Source organism: Xyrauchen texanus, chromosome 42 (assembly GCF_025860055.1).
Source record: "Xyrauchen texanus isolate HMW12.3.18 chromosome 42, RBS_HiC_50CHRs, whole genome shotgun sequence".
In the NCBI taxonomy this organism is placed as follows: domain Eukaryota; kingdom Metazoa; phylum Chordata; class Actinopteri; order Cypriniformes; family Catostomidae; genus Xyrauchen; species Xyrauchen texanus.
Genome location: NC_068317.1, coordinates 31,038,634 through 31,051,705, shown reverse-complemented (window position 1 = coordinate 31,051,705; position 13,072 = coordinate 31,038,634). Strand labels below are relative to the sequence as shown.

The 13,072-nt window shown below is 46.1% G+C and overlaps 2 protein-coding genes across 2 annotated transcripts in view; one reads left to right on the top strand and one right to left on the bottom strand.

Annotated features, from left to right (window-relative positions):
* Positions 1–45: 45 nt before the first annotated feature.
* LOC127635190 (vesicle-associated membrane protein-associated protein A-like) lies at positions 46–7,619 on the bottom strand. Its single transcript, XM_052115059.1, has 6 exons — positions 7,368–7,619; positions 4,498–4,650; positions 4,305–4,408; positions 1,909–1,989; positions 1,425–1,586; positions 46–1,339 (listed from the first exon to the last, which is right to left on the bottom strand). The coding sequence occupies exons 1-6, from the start codon at positions 7,423–7,425 to the stop codon at positions 1,178–1,180; spliced, it is 720 nt and encodes a 239-aa protein (XP_051971019.1). The 5' UTR covers positions 7,426–7,619; the 3' UTR covers positions 46–1,177.
* A 1,082-nt stretch (positions 7,620–8,701) lies between these two features.
* Positions 8,702–13,072, top strand: part of LOC127635172 (serine/threonine-protein phosphatase 4 regulatory subunit 1-like) — a 29,749-nt gene continuing 25,378 nt past the window's right edge. Inside the window, exons 1-2 of the mRNA XM_052115027.1 lie at positions 8,702–8,848; positions 8,982–9,023. Coding sequence (XP_051970987.1) covers positions 8,842–8,848; positions 8,982–9,023 — 49 coding nt within the window. The 5' untranslated portion in view covers positions 8,702–8,841. The remainder of the gene's footprint in view (positions 8,849–8,981; positions 9,024–13,072) is intronic.

The following is a 13,072-nucleotide window of genomic DNA, read 5'->3' as shown; positions in this document are numbered from 1 at the left end:
CAGTAACACACCGCTGACTCAATCAAGAGTGTTAAAGACTTTATTTCAGCAATGTTGAATATCACGGGACTGTAAATGGTGATTGGCTTCAGTCAAGTTGCCTCTAATATATCATTTGCATAAAGGAAACTGATTGAACTGGCGTTTGTGTCGGTGGGTTTGAGGAAAGACACACGAGATACAGGAGGCAGACTGTTTCCCCGTCGTCACATTCAAGAACGGAAATGTGGAATTCAGTGTTTAATGTCACCATCAGCAAGACTATTGGTTTGTTTATTATATCTCCAAAGAATGAAAACAACATGTACATGACATTTAAAACATTCATTAAACTCTTAATAAAACCACAGAGAGAGAGAAAACGTGTCCTTTTATTCATTCTTACATTTGTTTTTAGTTTCAATTCCCACGAAGGACTCGTGCCTTCTCTGAGCTGCTAGTGATGTTTGTTCTTCCCGACCCCAGAAAAACCCACCCGGAACCACAGAAAGCGAAAAATAGGGAGAACCGAACGACTCGCGTTTCTGTGGATGTAAGTGTGTAAGTGTGTCTGTCTGCGTGTGGGTGTTTAATGTGTCTGTCTGTCTGTCTGTGTGTGTCTGTCTGTGTAAGTGTGTCTGTGTGTTTAATGTGTCTGTCTGCATGTGTGTCTGTCTGTGCGCACGTGTAAGTGTGTGTCTGTCTGCGTGTGTGTGTAAGTGTGTGTCTGTCTGCGTGTGTGTGTAAGTGTGTGTCTGTCTGCGTATGTGTAAGTGTGTGCGTGTGTCTGTCTGTCTGTCTGCGTGTGTATCTGTAAGTGTGTGTGTCAGTGAGTGTGTGCGTCTGTCTGTGTGTGTGTCTGTCTGTAAGTGTGTGTCAGTGAGTGTGTGTCTGTCTGTCTGTGTGTGTGTCTGTCTGTAAGTGTGTGTCAGTGAGTGTGTGTCTGTCTGTCTGCGTGTGTGTCAGTGAGTGAGTGAGTGTGTGTGTGTGTGAGTGTGTGTCTGTCTGTCTGCGTGTCTGTGTGTGTGTGTGTGTGTGCGTGCGTTAACCGTGTGTGAATAGCAAGGCCCGTGTGAATGATCCCGTACACAGACACGTTTATTTCCGCTGCTTTAGCGCACGACAGCACTTGTGCAACGGTTATCGACAAGAACGCACGCTTTGCTCTTCAGGACCGGGAAACGCGATCGGTGAACCTTTACAAGACAAACTTCCCTAGGAAGAACCCGATGAAGATGGCAGCGAGGATGACCAGCAGCGACGGGAGGGATCTGGAGGCGGGCTCTTTGCTCAGCATCGCTGAAGACTTAGAGACGGAGCTGTCGAACTGATTGGCCTTCCTCATCCTCAACCCTTCATCCTGATGAAGAAGAACATGCCGGTAAAGACAAGACGACCGTGTACAGTAGCTCAGAATTAAAAGAGCGTGACGTTCAGCCGTGTACCTTGAGTTGGCGGTTTACATCCTGCAGTTTGCCCACTTCTGTCTGCAGTCTCTTGCATTCCTCCAGGACTTTCCTCATCTCGGCGTCGTCCATCGCTCCTGACGTGCCATCGGCCTTAGACGAGCTCAGAACCGTCGCAGCTTTGGATGACTCCAGCTCATTCTGATGAGAGACAGAGAGAGACGTGACTGAGACAAACTCACCTCCACGGATCCAGGTGAAATAGGCTATAACACGGAGTATGTGCTCACCCCACCTCAACTAAACCAATACAGTGACGTCACAGGAAGAGACGGAGACATTGAGAAAGCGCCTGTTTAATTTAGTCTCTCTCCGGACGAACAAGAATGTGTCTACAAGTTGTGCAATGCATCATTAAAGACGTGTCGTCTTCCAAGGAGACTGAGACTCAACAGACCACGCACAGAGGCTGTCCAAGGCCACGCCCCCTCGTGACGATTATCCAGTGACGACACACACTCACCATCTTGTCGTTGTCTGCAGGCATTTCAAACAAACAGCGCAGTTTCGAGTCCATCAGGTCGTCTGGTTTGGCGTCTTTCCACTGGAAAAGAGAAATCACACATCTTTCATTTAATGGCTGAACAGGATCACACTAGAGGAAGAGCGATATAGAACGGCTTCACCGATTAATCGCTGCTTTTGGATATATATATATATATGAGTTAGAATAGTATTATTCTATACTGCATCTGGTGAATATATACAGTAGCCTATTAAAAACTTAATTTATTAAATATAGGTCATTGTAAAGATGGCAAATCTCTCATTTCAAAATAAGAGTCCCCATGTATTTCAGGCTTGTTTATGGTTAAACTCCCACATTATGCACCAAACCTTAATTGTTCTGTTATTATTGGGATTGATTTTGGACTCTTGTAGCCTCAATGTCAGTGCTGAAACACACGATTCATATGAAGTCATACGGTGACCAGCAAACGGCATGTGGTCACGGCACTGGACCATGAAGATGGCAAACAAGCTCTCAAAGTGGAGCACGCCACACCCAAAAACACCCAAAAGTGCTCGGCCCATTTCTTTTGAGACTCAGAACAGAGAAGCAGCCAAATCAACGGTAGCGCTCCCGAACATCCATGGTGTGGTGGTGGTGTAGTGGGCTAAAGCACATAACTGGTACTCAGAAGGTCGCTGGTTCGATCCCCACAGTCACCACCATTGTGTCCTTGAGTAAGACACTTAACTCCAGGTTGCTCCGGGGGGATTGTCCCTGTAATAAGTGCACTGTATAATACACTGGTACTCAGAAGGTCGCTGGTTCGATCCCCACAGTCACCACCATTGTGTCCTTGAGTAAGACACTTAACTCCAGGTTGCTCCGGGGGGATTGTCCCTGTAATAAGTGCACTGTATAATACATTGGTACTCAGAAGGTTGCTGGTTTGATCCCCACAGTCACCACCATTGTGTCCTTGAGTAAGACACTTAACTCCAGGTTGCTCCGGGGGGATTGTCCCTGTAATAAGTGCTCTGTATAATACATTGGTACTCAGAAGGTCGCTGGTTCGATCCCCACAGTCACCACCATTGTGTCCTTGAGTAAGACACTTAACTCCAGGTTGCTCCGGGGGGATTGTCCCTGTAATAAGTGCTCTGTATAATACATTGGTACTCAGAAGGTCGCTGGTTCGATCCCCACAGTCACCACCATTGTGTCCTTGAGTAAGACACTTAACTCCAGGTTGCTCCGGGGGGATTGTCCCTGTAATAAGTGCACTGTAAGTCGCTTTGGATAAATGTACATGTAATAAATGTTTACATCTGTCCTGAAACACGTTCCAACGCTAGTTTGAGATCAGATCAACTTGACAGTCGGGAGTGATCCTTAACCGTTTGGTGCACCGTTTTTGTCTGTCGCTGTTGACTATCACACCTGGAGCCGCGAGTTTGAATCCCAGGGTGTGCCGAGTGACCCCAGCCAGGTCTCCATAGCAACCAAATTGGCCCGGTTGCTAGGGAGGGTAAAGTCACATGGGGTAACCTCCTCGTGGTCACTATAATGTGGTTCTCGCTCTCGGTGGGGCGTGTGGTGAGTGACTCCAGCCAGGTCTCCTTAGCAACCAAATTGGCCCGGTTGCTAGGGAGGGTAGAGTCACATGGGGTAACCAAACTGGCCTGGTTGCTAGGGAGAGTAGAGTCACATGGGGTAACCTCCTCGTGGTCACTATAATGTGGTTCTCACTCTCGGTGGGGCGTGTGGCGAGTTGTGTGTGGATGCCGCTGAGAATAGCGTGAAGCCTCCACACGCGCTACGTCTCCACGGTAACGCGCTCAACAAGTCACGTGATAAGATGCACGGATTGACGGTCTCAGACGCGGAGGCAACTGAGAGTCATCCTCCATCACCCGGATTGAGGCGAGTCACTACGCCACCACGAGGACTCCGAGCGCATTGGGAATTGGCCGTTACACATTGGGGAGAAATAAATAAATAAATAAATACAAAATAATGGACTTCAGAGCTTGACTAAATGAGTTTTTGTTCCCTTCAGATTGGAAAAAATGCACATTTTTGATCAAATCTGTGCATACGGTACCATTTCCTGTTTTGATATTGCCAATGTTTGGAATAGTGCACTACCATATTACTGCAACCCATATTACTTCTGCATTATATAGTATGCATACTATGCACTACATTTGCCCAAAATACAGTCTACAGCCAAAGCACACTGCAGGGAGTAGTGAAACATGGATTAAACTGATATTAAGGTGCAGTTATGCACATATCTACTGTAATGTACATGTATGAGCTTTTGCTGCCACCTAGTGTTCGTGACTAGCCAGCATGAATGAGACGGCTTTTTCTCCTGTGTATGCTGGGACAGCAGCAGTACTCACCATCGCTTCCACGTCTGTGGCGCTTGGCGGCACAAAAATTGTCTGCACCATGAACTTGTGTTTGCTCTTCTCATTTGGGTCGTAATCGAACGGCTGCAGCATTACTGGAGGAGACACACACACACACTGATTAATGACTGAATCACTCATCTGTTCACAGTTGGCCTCATGACGCTTCTGGATGATTCCTCACCTGAGATGGTGACCGAACTGCCGGGATCGATGACGCCGCTGTTGGGCCGCACGCAGTAACGGCGAGGAGCTGTGGTCTTCACTTTGAAACATACTCTTTTGTCAGACGGGTTACTCAACATCAGGTTGGTGGTCACCACATCTGTGAAAGGTCCTGCACATCGACGGTAAACAAAACGACTGATTAAAGAATCGCATAAAACATCACAACACCTTCTCTTATACATTTACATCAGTTTTAAAGGAGATCTATTCTGCCCCTTTCACAAGAGGTCATTTAAATCTTTGGTGTCCCCAGAATGTGTCTGTGAAGTTTCAGCTCAAAACACCCCACAGATCAGTTATTATTCCATGTTGAAATGCCCATTTTTGTGTGGGATTATAAACGAGCTGTTTGTGTGTGTGTCTTTAAATGCAAATGAGCTGGTGTTCCCCGCCCCCGTATCCAGAATAGGGCGGAGTTTTGACACCTCTGCTTGTGATCACTAGACATCATAATCAATATGACTGACAGTAAATAGTGTTCAGCTGATATGTGTGAACCGGAGTCAGACACTGATGAGGGAGAGACTCAAGAGAACGAAACAGGAAGTGTCCGAATGATTATTGGATACATTTATTTATTTGTTTGTTATAGAGTTTTTCCAGCAGTTTTGCAACGATGGATGAGCAACACACACACACACACACACACACACACACACACACACACACACACACACACACACACACACATGGTTACAACGTTCGCTATGCACTATAACCAAACAACACACAAACAAACATGTCCGTCGGCAGTCGTGGGCGGGGCCTGTACAAAGTGATGTCATGAAATACTTATTTTGTGTGGGGCATCAAATCAACCTGAGATGTTCCTGAATTGCTTTAATATTTGAATGTAAAACACAAAGTGTTATTCTCATTTGAAATAAATTGTACACAGTATATTTTAGACTTTAGACTAATATAAACACGTCAGATTTGCCTTTGCAGCACACAACGGACCAAAAAATATGTTGTAAAAAGAAAATGTTGCCGCAATGGGAGTGCAACGCAACAAATAACCCAGTCTCTGTGTCTGGGCCATCTGGTATATATACCCCTCATATACATCTATGAGAGCCAGCTTTTGACACTTGAGGGACTCATACACACTATTACACATGGCAAAAACATTGATTGATGCTCAGGAAGACAACACACTACTATATGCATACTATACTTTCTGTAATTATCTGAAACGCCCAATTCCCAATGCAAACTCACAACTCCAGGTGATAGTTGAACAGCCCCTGACCTGTTGCGTTTCATCTGATTGAACGGCCCCTGGCCTGTTGCGCTTCGTCCGATTGAACGGCCCCTGGCCTGTTGCGCTTCGTCCGATTGAACGGCCCCTGGCCTGTTGCGCTTCGTCCGATTGAACGGCCCCTGGCCTGTTGCGCTTCGTCCGATTGAACGGCCCCTGGCCTGTTGCGCTTCGTCGATTGAACGCCCCTGGCCTGTTGCGCTTCGTCCGATTGAACGGCCCCTGGCCTGTTGCGCTTCGTCCGATTGAACGGCCCCTGGCCTGTTGTGTTTCGTCTGATTGAACGGCCCCTGGCCTGTTGCGTTGCTCTTCTTTAACAGTCAGGAATGTTCTTTGCAATAATATATGGCTGCTGAATGCTTTATGTATTTATTGCGCCCTCTTGTGGACTAAAGAACTAACGGTTATCGGTAAAATCCACAATCACTCCACCTCTACCCTATATATATATATCAGGTTTAGGTTTATTAGCCTAACCCTAACCCAATTCTTTAAATGGCACAGTAAACGTGATACTATACATTTACAAAATTATATACATTTTCAGCTTTTCACATTTTATGCCTATGGTATTAATTTGGCCAATATATATTGCTGGCTGATACATCGCTGCATATAAAATCGTAATGTTGATTGAAACGGTCCATGGACAACATGTTATTTGTCAGTTTCCAGAAACTGTCTCTGTGAACGGCTCACAGGTAGATGCCGTCAGACAGGTTGGTTCATTACTGGTGTAAATACAGACATGTCATTCATTAATAATGCCAAAAATGCCAAAGCCTCTTTCCTTAAGGCACAGAATGAAGCCCTACTGGATTCACACACACCTCATTCCAATGGAAAGAGTCTGATAGAGAGGATATCTGATATATGATCAATAAGTGATCAATGCATCTGGGAATGAACAAACCCTTCATACACCAAGACAGAAAACCGAAGTATTAAATCCAGTATTGACTGTCAACAGCAAATCAAGATTGAATGATCCTTCAAAGCACATTTTTAAATAAATATTTAAAATAAATATTAGCCCCCCCCCATAAGTATTGATCACAGAGTACAGTATTGATCATCTGCAAGAGAAGGGTGTGTTCAAAGCCCAATTGAATATCAGTTTTCAACAACACGTTTGACCCTCCTTTCCCTGTCAGTATCAATAATCTAGGCGTTAAACGACAGATTGATCAGATTGATCAATGTTCAGGATCCACATAATCTGTTATTAAGACACTAGCTTTAGCTCTGGTGCTAACTATGACAGCTAAAATACTAGACACCCTAATGAATGAACCAACTGCTCTCATTTACAGATTAAAACACGTCCAGAAGAACAAACGGATAGTAAACCACCAGTAAACAAACTAGTGCTCGTTTACCCCAGAGGCCTACACATCCCCGGGCCTCGCGTTAAACTGCAGACGCGGGAGTGATGCAGGCATGCGGAAGCTGGTGCAGCCTGGACCCGGGGGCCCTCCGCTCGCAGGCTAAACTAAAGCGGCTGAATGTTTCCGATGGATCTTTATGATTGACGCGCATCAAGCGCGGGCGTCAGACGCGCTTACCTCTGAAACGGAGGTCGCTCGACGGGTCGAGGATCAGAATCTGCTCAAGTTTGGACATGACAGCCGTAAAACGGGACACACTCGCGTGCTACTCAAGAGCCCCGGCCACGACGCGCACGCGCACTCACGGTCACACACCTGCGCAGCGCGCGCACGAGCGGCAGGACTGCGGTGCGCACGGTGATTGCACGTCACTGAGGGGACCAGGAGACAAAACATCTGTTTGATCTCATTTGATCGCTTTTGAATATCTTTAAAAATGAAAAGCCACAGAAATGAGAACGAATGAGCTCATCAGAATCACTTGTGCAGCTGTACACGGGGCTGAATAATCCACGCATGCGCACTGAGTAATAAAGCGTCGGGTTACACGTCATTCTAGACCACAAATAAAACTACACAAGCACTAAATCTGGTTAAACTGGTCTAGGAGTGACAAATGTGTATAATCATCACAGTCTATTTAACGTTTGTCCAAGAGTTTTCGTATTTTAGCCATAAAGACTTTTAAAAAGTCTCAAATATAGAGCAGAAACTTGAATAAAACAAATAAAAACATCATAAAACATATTGTATTAAGTCAAATACAATTGTATTATTCATAAAACAAAATTACTCTTTAAAAATGTCAAAGATGAAAACACCTACACTCGTAAAAAATGCAAACAAGTTGTTTCTTGATTAATTAAATAGTTTCTATTCATTGTTTAGTCTTCATGAAAACCTCAAACAAAATGTGCCCTGAGGTAAAATAATAATTAAATAAACAAACATGTTTTAGGACATTGATTAGTACCATCACTGTACCTTACGGAAGCCGCAAGTTGAAAAAAAAACGGTGCTAAACGGTTTTGAAGTGAGAAATATATTTTTTCTCTCTCTTGAAAATTTTTTCTCATATGTTTGGATATGTTAAATTAAATATGTTATATTAAAATGGTACCGCGTTAATTTTTTTGAAGAGAGAAAAAAAATATTTAAAGAGAAAAAAAAACATTTTTGAATTTTTCACCGTTTCTTTTTTCCACGATGCGGTTCAGGGCTTCCGTAGTACCTTGATATCACAACAGCAGTCTTTTTTATTTATTTGTTTATTTATTTGTAACAACGGGGGAAATAACAGTCCTGTTTTCATTTATTTACTTATTAATTTTGTCGTATTTTATAATCAAGAAACGCTTTCGCTTTTTTTGTACGTCGGTGGGAAAATTTGAGCCTAAATGCGACCAATAAATAAAAAAAATAATCGTTTTTCTGACGTTAGACACCGCGCATGCGCGCCCCCGCACCTTGCGTGCACGTTCCCGAAGCGACGTGTCTGCGTAATAAAGGATATTTGCGCGGGCGCGGCGGCGGTGCTCGAGCTCACATTCAGCGGCGCGTGTTTGTATGTTTTGTCTAGTTTTGTGTAGTTTGTGTTGCGGCGGTTGTTGGTCATCAGCACAGCAGCGGCTTAAATGTAGATCAGCGAAACATGGCGGGTGTGTACAAACAAAACACACACACACACTCACTCACTTTAAACTAACACGCAAACACTTAAAAATAACACTCGCACACACATTAATACACAGCCTCACATATATTTTGGTTGTGTTGTGTGTTTTTTCGCAGATCTGTCTCTGCTGCAGGACTCACAAGAGGACACGGACGGATGTGAGTTTCGTGAGTGAGTGAGTGAGTGTGTGTGTGTGTGTGTGTGTGTGTGTGTGTGTGTGTGTGTGTGTGTGTGTGTGTGTGTGTGTGTGTGTGTGGTGTGTGTATCTGTCTGTCTGTGTGTGTGTCTCTGTGGTGTGTCTCTGTGGTGTGTGTCTCTGTGTGTATGTGTGTTTGTCTCTGTGGAGTGTTGTGGTGTGTGTGTGTGTGTGTGTGTGTGTGTGTGTACTATGGTACAGTGGTGGTATCAGTGTGTGTGTGTGTGTGTACTATGGTACAGTGGTGGTATCAGTGTGTGTGTGTGTGTGCGCTATGGTACAGTGGTGGTATCAGTGTGTGTGTGTGTGTGTGTGTGTGTGTGTACTATGGTACAGTGGTGTTATCAGTGTGTGTGTGTGTGTGTGCGTGTGTGTGCTATGGTACAGTGGTGGTATCAGTGTGTGTGTGTGTGTGTGTGTGTGCTATGGTACAGTGGTGTTATCAGTGTGTGTGTGTGTGCGTGTGTGTGCTATGGTACAGTGGTGTTATCAGTGTGTGTGTGTGTGTGTGCGTGTGTGTGCTATGGTACAGTGGTGGTATCAGTGTGTGTGTGTGTGTGTGCGTGCTATGGTACAGTGGTGGTATCAGTGTGTGTGTGTGTGTGTGTGTGTGTACTATGGTACAGTGGTGGTATCAGTGTGTGTGTGTGTGTGTGTGTGTGTGTGTGTGTACTATGGTACAGTGGTGGTATCAGTGTGTGTGTGTGTGTGTGTGTGCGCTATGGTACAGTGGTGGTATCAGTGTGTGTGTGTGTGCGTGCTATGGTACAGTGGTGGTATCAGTGTGTGTGTGTGTGTGTGCGTGCTATGATACAGTGGTGGTATCAGTGTGTGTGTGTGTGTGCGTGCTATGGTACAGTGGTGGTATCAGTGTGTGTGTGTGTGTGCGTGCTATGGTACAGTGGTGGTATCAGTGTGTGTGTGTGTGTGTGTGTGCGTGCTATGGTACAGTGGTGGTATCAGTGTGTGTGTGTGTGTGTGTGCGTGCTATGGTACAGTGGTGGTATCAGTGTGTGTGTGTGTGTGCGTGCTATGATACAGTGGTGGTATCAGTGTGTGTGTGTGTGTGCGTGCTATGATACAGTGGTGGTATCAGTGTGTGTGTGTGTGCTATGGTACAGTGGTGGTATCAGTGTGTGTGTGTGTGTGTGTGTGCTATGGTACAGTGGTGGTATCAGTGTGTGTGTGTGTGTGTGTGTGTGCGTGCTATGGTACAGTGGTGGTATCAGTGTGTGTGTGTGTGTGTGTGTGTGTGTGTGTGTGTGTGTGCTATGGTACAGTGGTGGTATCAGTGTGTGTGTGCGTGCTATGGTACAGTGGTGGTATCAGTGTGTGTGTGTGTGTGCTATGGTACAGTGGTGGTATCAGTGTGTGTGTGTGTGTGTGCGTGCTATGGTACAGTGGTGGTATCAGTGTGTGTGTGTGTGCGTGTGTGTGTGTGTGTGTGTGTGTGTACTATGGTACAGTGGTGGTATCAGTGTGTGTGTGTGTGTGTGTGTGTGTGTGTGTGCGTGCTATGGTACAGTGGTGGTATCAGTGTGTGTGTGTGTGTGTGCGTGCTATGGTACAGTGGTGGTATCAGTGTGTGTGTGTGTGTGTGTGTGTACTATGGTACAGTGGTGGTATCAGTGTGTGTGTGTGTGTGTGTGTGTGTGCGTGCTATGGTACAGTGGTGGTATCAGTGTGTGTGTGTGCTATGGTACAGTGGTGGTATCAGTGTGTGTGTGCGTGTGTGTGCTATGGTACAGTGGTGGTATCAGTGTGTGTGTGTGTGTGTGTGCGTGCTATGATACAGTGGTGGTATCAGTGTGTGTGTGCTATGGTACAGTGGTGGTATCAGTGTGTGTGTGTGTGTGTGTGCTATGATACAGTGGTGGTATCAGTGTGTGTGTGTGTGTGCGTGCTATGGTACAGTGGTGGTATCAGTGTGTGTGTGTGTGTGCGTGCTATGGTACAGTGGTGGTATCAGTGTGTGTGTGTGTGTGTGTGTGTGTGTGGTATGGTACAGTGGTGGTATCAGTGTGTGTGTGTGTGTGCGTGCTATGGTACAGTGGTGGTATCAGTGTGTGTGTGTGTGTGCGTGCTATGGTACAGTGGTGGTATCTGTGTGTGTGTGTGTGTGTGTGTGCGTGCGTGCTATGGTACAGTGGTGGTATCAGTGTGTGTGTGTGTGTGTGTGTGTGTGTACTATGGTACAGTGGTGGTATCAGTGTGTGTGTGTGTGTGTGTGTGTGTGTGTGTGTACACTATGGTACAGTGGTGGTATCAGTGTGTGTGTGTGTGTGTGTGTGCGTGCTATGGTACAGTGGTGGTATCAGTGTGTGTGTGTGCTATGGTACAGTGGTGGTATCAGTGTGTGTGTGCGTGTGTGTGCTATGGTACAGTGGTGGTATCAGTGTGTGTGTGTGTGTGTGTGTGCGTGCTATGATACAGTGGTGGTATCAGTGTGTGTGTGTGCGTGCTATGGTACAGTGGTGGTATCAGTGTGTGTGTGTGTGTGCGTGCTATGGTACAGTGGTGGTATCAGTGTGTGTGTGTGCTATGGTACAGTGGTGGTATCAGTGTGTGTGTGTGTGTGCGTGCTATGGTACAGTGGTGGTATCAGTGTGTGTGTGTGTACTATGGTACAGTGGTGGTATCAGTGTGTGTGTGTGTGTGTGTGTGTGCGTGCTATGGTACAGTGGTGGTATCAGTGTGTGTGTGTGTGTGTGTGTGTGTGTGGTATGGTACAGTGGTGGTATCAGTGTGTGTGTGTGTGTGTGTGTGTGTACTATGGTACAGTGGTGGTATCAGTGTGTGTGTGTGTGTGTGTGTGGTATGGTACAGTGGTGGTATCAGTGTGTGTGTGTGTGCGTGGTATGGTACAGTGGTGGTATCAGTGTGTGTGTGTGTGCGTGCTATGGTACAGTGGTGGTATCAGTGTGTGTGTGTGTGTGCGTGCTATGGTACAGTGGTGGTATCAGTGTGTGTGTGTGTGTGCGTGCTATGGTACAGTGGTGGTATCAGTGTGTTGTGTGGGTGTGTGTGTGTGTGCGTGCTATGGTACAGTGGTGGTATCAGTGTGTGTGTGTGTGTGTGCGTGCTATGGTACAGTGGTGGTATCAGTGTGTTGTGTGGGTGTGTGTGTGTGTGCGTGCTATGGTACAGTGGTGTTATCAGTGTGTGTGTGTGTGTGTGGTATGGTACAGTGGTGGTATCAGTGTGTGTGTGTGCGTGCTATGGTACAGTGGTGTTATCAGTGTGTGTGTGTGTGTGTGCGTGCTATGGTACAGTGGTGTTATCAGTGTGTGTGTGTGCGTGTGTGTGTGTGTGTGCGTGCTATGGTACAGTGGTGTTATCAGTGTGTGTGTGTGCGTGCTATGGTACAGTGGTGGTATCAGTGTGTTGTGTGTGTGTGTGTGTGTGTGCGTGCTATGGTACAGTGGTGGTATCAGTGTGTGTGTGTGTGTGTGTGCGTGCTATGGTACAGTGGTGTTATCAGTGTGTGTGTGTGTGTGTGTGTGCTATGGTACAGTGGTGTTATCAGTGTGTGTGTGTGTGTGTGTGCGTGCTATGGTACAGTGGTGGTATCAGTGTGTGTGTGTGTGTGTGTGTGTGCGTATGGTACAGTGGTGTTATCAGTGTGTGTGTGTGTGTGTGTGCGTGCTATGGTACAGTGGTGGTATCAGTGTGTTGTGTGGGTGTGTGTGTGTGTGCGTGCTATGGTACAGTGGTGGTATCAGTGTGTGTGTGTGTGTGCGTGCTATGGTACAGTGGTGTTATCAGTGTGTGTGTGTGTGTGTGTGTGTGCGTGTGTGTGCGTGCTATGGTACAGTGGTGTTATCAGTGTGTGTGTGTGCGTGCTATGGTACAGTGGTGGTATCAGTGTGTTGTGTGGGTGTGTGTGTGTGTGCGTGCTATGATACAGTGGTGGTATCAGTGTGTGTGTGTGTGTGTGTGTGTGCGTGCTATGGTACAGTGGTGTTATCAGTGTGTGTGTGTGTGTGTGTGTGCGTGCTATGGTACAGTGGT